We start from the raw sequence: 13,270 nt of genomic DNA, 5'->3' as shown, positions 1-13,270 counted from the left end.
TATTGCAACTGGGGAGTGTGTGTGTGTGTGTGTGTGTGGGGGGGGGGGGGGGGGGGGGGGGGAGGAGAGATGAATGAAACAAAAATTTGAACTACAAATCCCTACATAGAAAAGGGCAAACCTCCAGAGCTTGTAAGTTACAAGTTCATGGAGGGAGATGTTAGGCCAATCCTGGATTTCTGACAACTCTATATCACCGTGCATTATGGCGATTTCAAGGGGCTACAAATATTACAGTGCTTCGGGATGTAAGTTCAAAACCAGTCCTCAAAGTTTATTTCCCTGGAACTGGGTAACTTCAGAGATGCCAAGTTACCCGGTTCCAGACTAGAGATTTTGGGCCAGTCCTAGATTTCTGGCCACCTGGTGCATTATGGGACTTGTAGCATTGATTTCAAAGGGCAGGATCAAGCACTACAAATCCCAGGCTGCTTTGGGATGAAAGTTCAAAACCAGGATTGGCCAAAAAGTCTGTAGCCTAGAACTGGGTAACTTGGCAGTTCTGTCAACCTTTACAGTCCTTATGCTGCTTGTAACCACGTTTTATACCTGCTGTTTTCAGCAGCGGAAGGAAAGTCTGTGTATGTGCAAGAAGAGACAAGTGGCATGTGGAGGAATGTGCTGTGTCTTTAAGGGCTGTCTCTGCAGGGATGATCTCTATGATTTTCCGTGTGTGCTTCCTGTGTTTTGCCACTATGCAAGCTGCAGTTTCACTCTAGCTGGGGAAGTACTTGTGGGTGGGGAGCCAGCTGATGTAGCTTCTGTGTCTGCTCCCTGGCTGACACACCAAGCAACGTTACAGAGAGGAGAGCGCGAGAGAGGTGGCACCAGTGGCAGGGGGCTCGTTGGCTTCCCCTTGTACCCGCATCCCCTATCCCTCACCCCCGTGGCACTGACAGTCCTAGTCATGCAGGCAGAATCGGGGATCGTGGCAGATTTCGAAGTTGGAGAAGACTTTCATGAAGAGCCCAAAACGTATTACGAGCTGAAAAGTCAGCCTCTGAAGAGCAGGTTAGTAACAGCTGCTCGGAGTATGTGGGTGCAAGTTCTGCTTTCTGGGGTCACTTATGCGCTTGTTTATCTGTCGCTAGGCAGGAATTCACCTTTGCGGTGAACAGGATGACGGGGAGGGGGTGCTGAAAATGACAACAGGTGCTTTCTGAGTTGCATGCTGTACTTATCGTGCCTAGCCGGATAACTTTTTTTTTTTTAAACAAAGTATTTTTATTGGTGATAAAACCGGGAGTTTTTAATGCAGTAGCAGCCTCGGATCTTGCATCGAGATTGTAAGTTCCGTGGAGCAGGGACCTTCACTGAAGATATGCTTATAGCTATAGAAAGAAATAGCGGCGGCCGGGGGTTTGTGCATTAGGCGGTGAAGGAGCATTTAAAGTGTGTACTTTAGCCAAGCAGGGCATTACTTCTCCCTTGGTTGGGGCAGTTGGCACTGGTGGGCTGCGCAACCGACTGACGTGGAATAATTTGCTCTTATTTAATGCTTCTTATTCCATCCTCTGGCTGCTGAATAACAGATACAGAAAGAGGTGTGGGCACTATTGTTTATCTGGAAACAATGACGGGAGTATGAGCAGCTCCCCCTCTCCCCACCCCTCTTGATTCTCTTTTGTCTTTAGCGTTACTGGGAATAATAGTAGACTTGTGTTTGCTCTTACTGGGCGGCTGTTGGGGGAGGGGAAATGGTGGGGCAGGAACTGTGTACGGGGTATTGTTGGTGGTTCTTGACAGAAGCATTACTTAATCTTGGGCTGTCAAGATCCCGTGTACCAAGGCAGGGGAAAATGGGTGCCAGGGTCCTGGATTTAAAGAGGTAGTGACTGAAACATTTCCTTCAGTCAGTTAAGCTGGGGTGTTTATACGTTTGTGAACATGTTAAGCAGCACATTTCTGCTCAGGGGCTGTTTGTTTCCTTTGAATCTTTTCAGCATGCTGAATAGATAGTACACACATCAAACTGCTTTTTTTTTTGGGCGGGGGGGGGGGGGGGGGGGGTAGCCAGTGGCAGTGCTATGCACAGCCAAGTGGAGAAGTTTGGGTTCAGCTTCTGGCTCAGGTCTTCTGCCCCATAGATTGGCCTGTGCTACAAAGTGGGGCCAGGGCAACATTGACTCCTAAGTGAGCACCTTTAGGATCCCTAAGTGCATGACTGCTGGCCTAGCACTTCACTGCAATGACTGCATTGAGATGGGGATTTAAAATAGGGAAAATGTGACCTGGGATCTGGAGCCATAAGCTGTCGACAGTGACCCCTAGTGGGCAACTTTAGTGTGCATGACTGCTAGCCTAGGAAATCACTGCAATGACTGGGTTGAAAGAGAGATTTAAAATAGGGGAAGTGAGAGCTTGTGGGGCCAGAAGGAGCAGCAGGAAACTAACAAAGCAAAAGCAAGTTTTTTTTTTTTCACCCAGCAAAGAGGGAAAGAACCAACCACTATCTATTTCTAACTGCTTTCATGTGTGAAAGTATGAGCCATTGTTTTGTGAGCAAGGTGCACGGCTCAGTTTGGCATATGAGCAGTCCAAGCGGAAATATTTATTGATTCACTTTAGATCAAGTTTTCTGGGAAGGAAAAGCAACCAAACCACAGCGGAAAATGTACATCTAGCTGGTGCACTGGGAGGGGCTGGGCGCCGCCATTTTGTGGAGGCGGCGTCAACCCAAGGAAGAGGAGGGAGGCAGGCTACCTCCCTCCTCCAACTAAGGTAGGGGGGCCAGGAGGGGGTTCTTTTTCACGCTGTACCACCAGGGATTTGGCAGACAACGCTGGGGGGAGGGGAGTTGGGGTGGGCTGGAGGTCCGCCAGACCTCCAGCCCCTCCGTCACTCGCTAGGAGGGGGGGGGGGTTGGCCAGCGGCCACTGGACCACCAGAGATTCGGCAGAAAATGCTGGGGGGGGGGGGAGTTGGGGTGGGTCGCTCACTGGGGGGGGGGGGTTTGCCGGCGGCCACTGGACCACCAGGGACCATTTTCTGGGGATTTGCGGGGGCTGGAGACCCACTGGATCTCCAGCGCTCCCTGAACATGGGGGGGGGAGTTGTCGGGGGGACTGGAAGTCCGCCAGTCCTCCAGCCCCCATTGCTCGGGGCAGGGGTAGTCAGGGCCTGGTGGTCCCATGGATCTCCAGCCCCTGTATTTGACAGGTTTGGGCTTTTGATAGCCCAGACCTGTCAAACAAGTCCTGGTGGATTGTGCTGAGCACATGCTCAGGCACAATTTGCCCGCACTTCTACCCCAAGATCAGAGATAATTGCACTGCTTAAATTTGCATGCATTATCTCTGATCATAGGTCTAATAGCGCCCCGCGCTGTTCCAGCGCTATTTTAGAGCGCTGTTTGGAACAGGACAGGGCTTTTGATCATCTGCCTGCATGTTTGCATAATTTCAGATTCCTCCTCATTAATCTGGCAATATTACATTCTGTGTGTCCAGAGGTAGAAATGTTTTCACATAGAATAGTGTGAGTCCATGTCATAAAGATGGGCACATACTGGTGGTTAAAAGTCTGTTATTTACTGGCCTCCAGAGCTCAGAGTGGAGATGGGACCAGCTTCATAGTGCCATGTAGGCTACCCAATTTCAGCCCCAGTGCAGAAAGTCTCTGGTGAACGCGTCAGTTCTGTGGAATATCGGGGAAATGATTTGCAAATTGATAGCCCTGCTTTCTTCGCACCCTTTACGTTTCACATTGGGCCGATCTCCAGCTCTGAAAACCTCAGCTGTGGTCTTGATTCTGGTTATTCTGCTGTGTTGTACTGCCATCTTTCTTTGTCTGGGGCACTGGTTTCCCATAGGGAGATGTGAGAAGAAAACAGATGCCTTCAGCACTTTTTCCAGCCACCTAGGTATGGTGCGTCCTACAGAATTTATGCAGCGCTGCACTTTTTGTGTGTGAGCTCCGTTTCTGCTGGTGGCCAGTTCTACCCTTCTGCTATTGTCAGAGCCCGTTATTCTCGAAATTCTGTATGTTGTAATTTTGTAATATTTAGTGTGTTTTTTTTATTTTAATTTTATTTTAGTATTTTTTTGGACAAGTTGAAATAGTTCCTTGCATTCCAGTGAAGAACAGGCACAGCGGGAGCTCAGGATGGAAATATGTCCCATTCAGTAACCTGCTGCAATACTTACTGACTAGTCTGGGCATCCTGAGCTGGAAACATGCCCTCTGTGACACACCCCCTAGTGCTCTGGAAAAGTTACTTAACTTTGCATTGCCCCAAGTATAAACATGTAGCTGGTGAGCTACTACTACTACTTATCATTTCTAAAGCGCAACTAGACATACACAGCGCTGTACACTTGAACATGAAGAGACAGTCCCTGCTCGACAGAGCTTACAATCGAATTAGGACAGACAAACAGAACAAATGAGGGATAAGGACAAAGAATAGCAAGATTCCGTGCAGAATCCTAAAGAGTAGCAAGATTCCGGAATCCCATAGTAGCAAGATTCTGTGCAGAATCCCAAAGAGTAGCAAGATTCCGGAATCCCAAGACTACTACTACTATTTATCATTTCTATAGTGCTACTAGATGTATGCAGCGCTGTACACTTGAACATGAAGAGACAGTCCCTGCTCGACAGAGCTTACAATCTAATTAGGACAGACAAACAGGACAAACAAGAGATAAGGGTATATTAAAGTGAGGATGATAAATAGGTTCTGAACAAGTGAATTAGGAGTTAAAAAGCAGCATCAAAAAGGTGGGCTTTTAGCTTAGATTTGAAGACGGCCAGAGATGGAGCTTGACGTACCGGCTCAGGAACCCACTAGGGACAGAGAAAGTACCTGCATATAATAAATGTAACCTGCGTCGACTGTACGACAGAAAGGCGGTATATCAAATCTCATTACCCTTGCCCTCCCACCCTGCCTACTGCATCACAGCCAGGCAGGAGATGGGGTGATGTTTTGGTGCCCCCATTCACCTGTGCAACCAAACCATCCACACACAGGTTGCTATGGTCCCTGCTGACTTTGCAGTTGAAAACTAATTGGAAGCCAATGGCCTTCCGCTAAGAGCACATTTCACTGTGGCTTGAGACGTTTGAAAATGTGAATGCGAGGAGGTTGGTTAGTGTTAATCATTAGCCAGTTCGACAGGTAAGAGAGGTTTTTAAAAAAAAAATCTCCTTTCAAAGCTGCAAAATTAATTGTAGGCTGTCATGGAAGTTCATTTAATACTAGTCTGAGACCAATTTTAAATGACAGTGAGGTGTGGAGCTCTGGATTTTCATGGAGAGAGTGGTGGATGCCCTGGAGTTCCCTCCCGGGGAGGTGATGGAGACAAAAAATGTGATGGAATTTGAAATGTATGGGATAAAAGCAAAGAATCCCTATATGGAAAGGGGATGTGATCAAAACAAAACATAGCGGCACTGTAATGGGAACTTCAGAAGTTGGGAAGTAAAGCCAATGCTGGCAAGACTTCTATAGTTTGTGTCCCGGTTATCAGGGGCGGCCCAAGGCAAGATGCTACCTGAGGCAGGGATGAGATGCTGCCTCCCCCCCCCTCCCCTGGGCCAAGGTCTGGCATCTCTCCCTCCCCACCTTCCTCCACCCCCCTTCTCCGAATTTACCTTCTTTTTCCATTTTCCAAAAGTCATCAACATCGGTAGTGATCCCCGTATGCTGCCCTGCTACCGACACTGGCCTCTTCTCTCTACTGTGGCCCACCTCTGAGGATACAGGAAGTTATGTTGGAGAGGCGGGCCGCAGTAAAGAGAAGAGGCTGGTGCTGGCAGCAGGGCAATGTATGGGAATCGCTGCCGCCACTGCCTTTTTGGAAAAATGAAAAAAGAAGGTAAACTCGGGGAAAGGGGTGGAGGAAGGAAGGGGGAGATTCCACTCTAGGAAAAGTGCTGCCTGAGGCCCCTGCCTTAGTTGGCCTAATGGTAGGGCCACCACTACCTATTATGGAAAAAAACAAATCTGGATGGGCTGGAGTGGACTTCGACAGCAACTCCAGCAGTTGGGAAGTAAGGCCAGTGTCAGGCAGACTTCTATGGTCTGTGATCCAAAAATAGCAAGGACAGAACAAGAACAGGTATGCACACTTTCGGGCTCATTTTTGAAAGAGAAGGACGCCCATCTTTCGACACAAATCGAAAGATGGACGTCCTTATCACAGGGTCGCCCAGATCGGTATAATCGAAAGCCGATTTTGGATGTCCCCCAGCTTCTTTCCGTCGCAGGGATGGCCAAAGTTCAAGGGGGCGTATTGCAGGCGTAGCGAAGGCGGGACTTGGGTGTGCCTAACACTAGGACGTCCTCAACCCATAATGGAAAACAAAAAGGGCGTCCCTGACGAACACTTGGACGACTTTACCTGGTCGTGTTTTTCTTACGACCAAGGCACAAAAAGGTGCCCGAAATGACCAGATGACCTCCCCTTATTCCCCCAGTGGTCATTAAAACCCCTCCCACCCTCAAAAAATATCTTTCAAAATATTTTTTTTCCAGCCTCAGATGTCATACTCAGGTCCATGACAGCAGTATGTAGGTCCCTGGAGCAGTTTTAGTGCGTGCAGTGCACTTCAGACAGGCGGACCCATGGCCATCCCTCCACCTGTTACGTTTGTAGAGGAAACAGTGAGCCCTCCCAAACCCACCACAAACCCACTATACCCACATCTAGGTGCCCCCTTCACCTGTAAGGGCTATGGTAGTGGTGTACAGTTGGGGGTAAATGGGTTTTAGGGGGCTCCACACACAAGGTAAGGGAGCTATGTACCTGGGAGCAATTTATGAAGTCCACTGCAGTGCCCCCTAGGGTGCCCGGTTGGTGTCCTGGCATGTCAGGGGAACCAGTGCACTACAAATGCTGACTCCTCCCACGACCAAAGGGCTTGCATTTAGTCGTTTCTGAAGTGGACGTCCTTGGTTTCCATTATCGCCGAAAATCAGAAATGACCAAGTCTAGGGACGACCATCTCTAAGGACGAGCAAAATTTCAAGATTTGGATGTCCCTGACCATATTATTGAAACAAAAGATGGACGTCCATCTTGTTTCGATAATACGGGTTTCCCCGCCCCTCCATCGGGACATCCGTTTCGATTATGCCTCTCTGTATCACATTTGTGATATATGCTAGAAGTTTAACTCGGAGGGGGAGGGGGTAGACACCTTAAGGATGATAGCGAGTAAGATGTTAGTTTGCAACACTGTTGACTGGCTGTGGCTACCTTGATGGGCAGACTGGATGGATCGTGCAAGTCCTTATCTGGTGAAATTTACTATGTTACCCTCTGCTGCTGACACTGTGTGACCTTGGGGAAGTCACTTCATACTTTCTCTTCCTGTCCCTCTGGGGAGCCAGTTGTAAACAGCAGTGAATTTATCTTACTTTGACTTTTTGTGTCAAGAAATTGATAACCAAAAGGCACTGTGAGAAAGTTAAATTGTGATTATACAGTGCCACGGCTGAGTGGGATCTTCAGCTGTATTGTCTGGTTACCTCATGCTCTTTAAATAAGACCTTTTCACTTATTCTATTTGGAAAAAAAAACATTTTTCAACGTGGAAATTCATTCACTATAAAGCTAGGGTAATGAAGCCACAAAGTTAATACTGCAATAGCCACTAACTGGTTTTACACTAGTAGTATTCATCAATCACTTTAGGCGGAGCGAGCTTGAGCATACGGTGTGAGTTTCCTAAACCTGGTGCCTGTCCACTGAGGGATCTGGTTTTCTCAGCATGTAAATGCAGCTCTGTTTTCTGTGGTTAATCCTTTGACATTTGTCTCGCTCTCTTTTTTTTCTTTCATAATTGCTTTCAGGCATGTAAGTGAGCCAAGCAATTCGACTGTGACATTGCGGTGTGAGCGATATGTTGGAACAGTATATAGCATAATGCTTAAGTATTGTACAGAGAAATTCAAATTAAGATGTGCTTCCTGTTGTGACAGGGAAAACAAACCGATCGTTAAAATAGGTAATAATTTTTGAAAAAGAGCTTTGCAAGTTACAGCCTGGGAGAAAAGCTTTCAAAAACAAAGTTAGGGGTCCGATGATGGGCCGCTACGGCATCCACGCATTCATCGACAGGCCACACTAAAATATTTGTCCTCCCTTTTCTCCCCATTACTTAGGAGCCAAATAAATTATGTAGTTAACCATACAAAACATGGCTCTACAGAGTCTTTCAAGAGCAAAGCATTTTGACTACATGTCGCCTGTTTTCATTCACTATCATTGGCTTCCAGTTGCCTGTCGTATAGAATTTTAAAATTCTTACTCTTACCTTTAAGGCCCTTTACCATAGTGTACCTTTTTATCTTGCTGCTGTTGCTATTCCTTATCTCCTCCTAGAGTTTGTCATCCCTTAATGATTGTCATCTCCAAATCTGTATCTTAGATGTGCCACTTTAGAGTGAACCAGAAACGGTACCTCATAAGCCGCTCAGACATTCCTTGATGGGTGGGGTATAGTAACATAGTAGATGATGGCAGAGAATGACCTGTACGGTCCATCCAGTCTGCTGAGGAGGAAGGAGGGTGTTTTAGAGAGCTCTGCTGACTTCCAGTGGAAAGGGAGTGAGGACCTAGCTCCCTCCCCAAAGATGAGGAGGGTCCCTGGGGAGAAGGCCTCAGGAAAGTCCCAGGCTATGGGGCCTCCTGGGGCCCGGGACCAGAAGGCCGAAAGGAGTGGCTCTCTCCCTGGTTTGACTACCGGGAGAAGGGAAAGGAGTCCAGTGGACCGAAGGGAGAAGCAGCCCAGTGGAGGCCACCAGAGCATTTCCCCCTCCATGGCCCAGCTTGCGGAAGGTAAGCGAGAAGACAGTGGAGGGGGAGGAAGAATAGTACAGGCCCCAGAAGGGCGCTTCCAAGGAAGGGAGAAGGAAGAGGCGATGGAAGTTTGCCAGAAGCCTTTGCTGGAGGCAGCTGAGAGTGAGAGTGAGGAGAGTGGATCGTCAGATGAGGAGTTCCTTGAAGTGAGCTATGACCCTGATGATCCAGCAAGTAGTGTGGTAAATATTGTAAGATGAATTAAGCTGGTGGAAAAAGAAGTAGTGGAACTAGGAAAACGTCTGAAAATGGCAAGAACTATGTGTAAATTTGCCCCAGCGGAGCACAGACAAATGTATGTTAAAGAGGAAGCCCGGATATCGAAGTTGTTGGGGAAAAAAGAACACTTGTTGAACTGTTTAAAAAAGGGCTCTGTGAATCCTTTGAGGGAGCTCTATGTTAACCGAGAAAGGATGGCTTCTATACCACAGTCTGGGGGTTCAGGAACACTACAGTTGCAGCAAGCTTCAGTGTCTTCAGCAGCATTAGAATCAAAAGAGTTGTCTGGGTTCAGAGGTGACCCCACTTTAAAATACATGAGACAGTTGGCAACACAGTCCAGAGCACTTACCCAGCAGCCAGAGGATAAGGAGGCAGCGGCAGGACATGGCTCTGAGGTGGGGGCTGGAGTAGAGAATCCTACCTGTGGAGGGGAGGACAGAACTCAGTAACTTTTCAAAACTCCAGATAATGGAGGCAGCAGAGGGAGACGCAGGTAGCAGCCTGTTTTCTACAGAGGTGGTGGTCGAAGTCTCAGAGGGCTTACCTGCAGTTGTGCAAACAGCAGAGACAGTTGCCACAGAAGGAGGCCCTGTTGGAAAAGGGTCAGCAGAGGCAGACTCCGGTATTTTTGGCCGGGTCTGCAATGACTGAAGTGGAAACCGAAGCAGCATGGCATCTGGAGAAGCCCCGCCCACGAAGTCCGGGAGCAGGGGAGGTCTTCCCTGAGCATGGAGTAGCTGGCGGTTTACAGGAGAGGGGTCGGAGAGAGAGGAATAGGAGCGGGCAGCAGCTGGGAGCTCATTTGACCAGCTGTCCATTAAAAGAGGTGAAATCGGGGGGTGCTAACAGCCAGCCTGTGGCGGAATCAGGAACAGAACAAGCCATGCCCCGGGAAGCGCCAGCCATTGGGAGAACGCAGGAGGGACTGCACCAGAAGCAAGGGGGAAGTAACCCGATTGTTGAGAGACTTTCGTTGACTACAGAAGAGGACATGGTAAGTCTAACAGATGTGCAGCGGGTGGTGGAGCAGGACCTGCAGCAGGACGGCTGGGAGCAAGGAGCCAAGGGGAGCGGCGGAGTTCCGGAGGCTTCGCCCCTGGTGCCGGAGGTTGGAGGGAGTTTGGGGGCGGAGCGAGCAGGGAGTCTGGTATCGCCAGCTGCAGACCTGACGGGCAGGTGCCAGAGTATCGCCAGGAGACAGAGGAGAGGAGCGATTAGCCCAGAGGCTGGAGCCTGCAGTGGCCGGGACGAGCAGGGACGTTCCAGGAAGTGGAGATGGGCAGGACAATCATTTGGAGGCAGCCCAAGCCGCAGAACTGATTATGGACGTTGCTGGATGTTTGTCTGAGAGGGAAGGGGACGGGGGACAGCGGGAGGGGGAGTGGGGGCGGTGGATATTGAGGAAGGGAGAGGGATGAGGGGAGGGGCAGAGGGACAGAAGGGGGGGGAGGCAGAGGGAAGGGCTGGAACAAGTGTGGAGGGGGGCGGTGGGGGCTGGGGTCCAAGTCCTTTGCGGCAGTAGTCCAGGGAGGGGAAGGAAGGAGGGGGGGAGATCGGGTGGTTTGAGGGCCCAGGGAGGGGTTGGGGGGGAGCGGGGACAGGGGGTGGACAGCTGCCTAAGCGGCGAAATGTGGTACAGCTCAAATGGATAGGGGAGGGGGCAATGCCCTCCAGGGATCGGGTCTTGAGGCTGGTGATGGGGATGGGGTTTATACCCGAGGACTTTTACGCGTGTATACACCCCATCAACATCCCAGAATATGACTTGAGCTTCATGACCCAGAGGGGGATGGAAATATTCTGGGAAAGGTACGAGGGGGTGAGGGGAAAGGGGGAGTGGCGGGACCTCAGGGCCATTCCAATCAGCAAGCCGGACCTGGTGCAGGTCACCCTGCTCGTGAGAAATGAGTCTATCTCTGGGGCAGATTTAGCCTACTGGCTACAGAGGTACGCGGAGCTGAGATCCCCACTTACAAAGTTACCGGATCCAAGCAGGGTTTGGGCAGGAGGTTGGGGAGCCCTGGTCAAATTGAGACAAGAGAGCCATGTGGTCCAGCACATTCCTTCGGCTGCCTTTATTGGTCGCGACAGGATACTGTGCTTTTACAAGGGGCAGCCGCGGCAGTGCTTCAGATGTGGTTCGTTTAGGCACTTCAGCATGTCATGCCCAATGGTAAAGTGTGGAAGATGCGGGGATCAGCACGCCACAGAGGACTGCACCGCGATCAGGTGCAACCTCTGCGGCGGGTTAGGCCATGCATATCGGAACTGCCCTAGGGCGGCCCATAACGAGTGGGATATGTGGGGGAAGGGACGGGGAGGGGGGTAATGGAGGAGGGGATAGGGCAGGGGGTGATAGGCAGGGAGGGGCAAGGGGGGAGAAGGAGGGATGCAGGAGGGGGGGCGGCAGGGGGCTGGGTCAGGAGTGGAGCAGGGGGGAGAGGGGGAGTGGGTACAAGTGCCACAGAGGAAAGGAAGTTTCGGAGGTGGGGGAAACTAGGGTGGGCAGGGAGGGGTCGCTGCAGGGGAAGAGGGGGGGGAACAGATTTCAGGTGTTGGAGGAGGAGGAGGAGGATAGGGAGGTTGGGAGGGAGGAGGAAGAACAGGGGGAAGGAGAAGAGGTGGAGTTAATGGAGGAAGAGGGGGCGGCAGGGGGGATTGGAGAGGGCAAACGGAATATGAGGAAGCACTGGAGGAGGGTACTGGTGGTAGGAAGAAAGGGCGGGAAGGCTCTGGGGGGAGGGGGAGGGGTGAGGGAGGAGGAAGAGGGAAGGGAGGGAGGGGAAAGGGGAGTAAGAGGAAAGCTGAGGGGGCCGGGCAGGTGGTGAAGGCCCAAGTGCAGGCTTGGGGGGACAGAGTGGAGCTAGAGGAGGATCTGGAGGACTTGGAGGACTTGGGGAGGTGGAGGACTCGGAGGAGGAGGTAGGGGGTGGGGGTGAAGAGGGGAGAGAGAGGGATCAGGGGTGGGTCCGGATAGAGCAAAGAAGAAAGGAAGGAAGAAAGGGGGAGGGGGGGGGGGTAAGGTGCAGACAGGACGGCTGCGAGGGGGGAGGGGGATCTGGCAGGGGATGATGTAGACCGCATAGCAGAGGACCTGCTTCAGGGTAAGAAGGGGGTATCCCAGGAGATAAGGAAAGAAGTTGGGAGTGAGCAGACCCGTGACTCGCAATGAGGATGGCAGGCTAGTGTTGACATTTGCCACGCTGAATGTGGCCAGCATCGCCTCTCCGAAGAAGGCAGGGTTTAGCGTATGACTGGTTCGCGAGGGTCCAAGCAGATTGCTTCCTGCTCCAGGAGACTCGGCTGCGGTCCATTGAGGTGATCAGGCGGGCAAGGCGGGCCTGGAAGTGGGGTCCCTCGGTGTGGGGGTTGGCGGGGGAGAGGTAATGGTGGGGTGGGGATCTTATTTAAGTCCCCCGGGTTGAATATTCAGCGAGTGGTGGAGCTGGGGTGGGGAGATGTCTTGTTGTGGATGCGATTTGGGAGGATAGAGCACTGAGGGTGGTGAATGTGTACGGGCCCCAAAGCAAGAAGGAAAGGTGCTCCTCTTTGGAAGATCAAGCCCTACCTATACACTTCGCGCCAAGTAGTCTGGGGGGGAGATTTTAACACCCATATTGCGGAAAAAGGATAGTGGGGGACGATCGGTACAGGTGGGCTATGACGGGGTGAGGCTGGCAGGGATCATGCGGGAGGCGGAGCTGGTAGACGCGCATGTGGCCTTCTGTGAGGAACAGGAGGGGTTCACGTTCTTTCGAGGGCAGTGTAAAAGTAGAATCGATAGATTCCTGGTAAAGAAGGGGGTTTGTCTGGGGGGTCCACGAACCGTGGACGTGGACTTTTCAGACCACCACATGGTCCTCCTTCAGGTGGGGGGGGCGGCAGCGCAGAGGCCAGGGAAGGGGTTATGGCGACTAAATTTAAAGTGGTTAGGTAGCGAGCAGGTGCGGGAGGAGTACCGCCGGTTTTTGGAAGATCAGGTGTCAGTGCAGGGGGCATTTCAGTCATTGGGGGAGTGGTGGGATACAGTGAAAAGACGAACGCGGGGATTCTTTCTCAGACAGGCGAGAAGGGAGGGGAGGGAAAGGACAAAGTTGGGCATGGCGATAAAGAAAAAGAGGGACACATTGATTTCACAAGGGGGGAGGGAGGAAGAAATACATGATCTCCAAGCACTCCTGGAGCAGGTACAGTACAACCGCTACACCTCCTTGGTGTATGAGCGGGACTTCGGGAAA

General features: G+C 51.1%; 1 protein-coding gene across 3 annotated transcripts in view; it reads left to right on the top strand.

Annotated features, from left to right (window-relative positions):
* Nucleotides 1–730: 730 nt before the first annotated feature.
* Nucleotides 731–13,270, top strand: part of MITF (melanocyte inducing transcription factor) — a 244,566-nt gene continuing 232,026 nt past the window's right edge. For all 3 annotated transcript variants that reach the window (XM_030208542.1, XM_030208545.1, XM_030208540.1), the window contains exon 1: nucleotides 731–1,011. In XM_030208542.1, the coding sequence (XP_030064402.1) occupies nucleotides 908–1,011 (104 nt within the window). In that variant the 5' untranslated portion in view covers nucleotides 731–907. The remainder of the gene's footprint in view (nucleotides 1,012–13,270) is intronic.

Source organism: Microcaecilia unicolor, chromosome 6 (assembly GCF_901765095.1).
Source record: "Microcaecilia unicolor chromosome 6, aMicUni1.1, whole genome shotgun sequence".
In the NCBI taxonomy this organism is placed as follows: domain Eukaryota; kingdom Metazoa; phylum Chordata; class Amphibia; order Gymnophiona; family Siphonopidae; genus Microcaecilia; species Microcaecilia unicolor.
The sequence above is the reverse complement of the archived record's forward strand: the minus strand, read 5'-3'. Positions and strand labels throughout refer to the sequence as shown.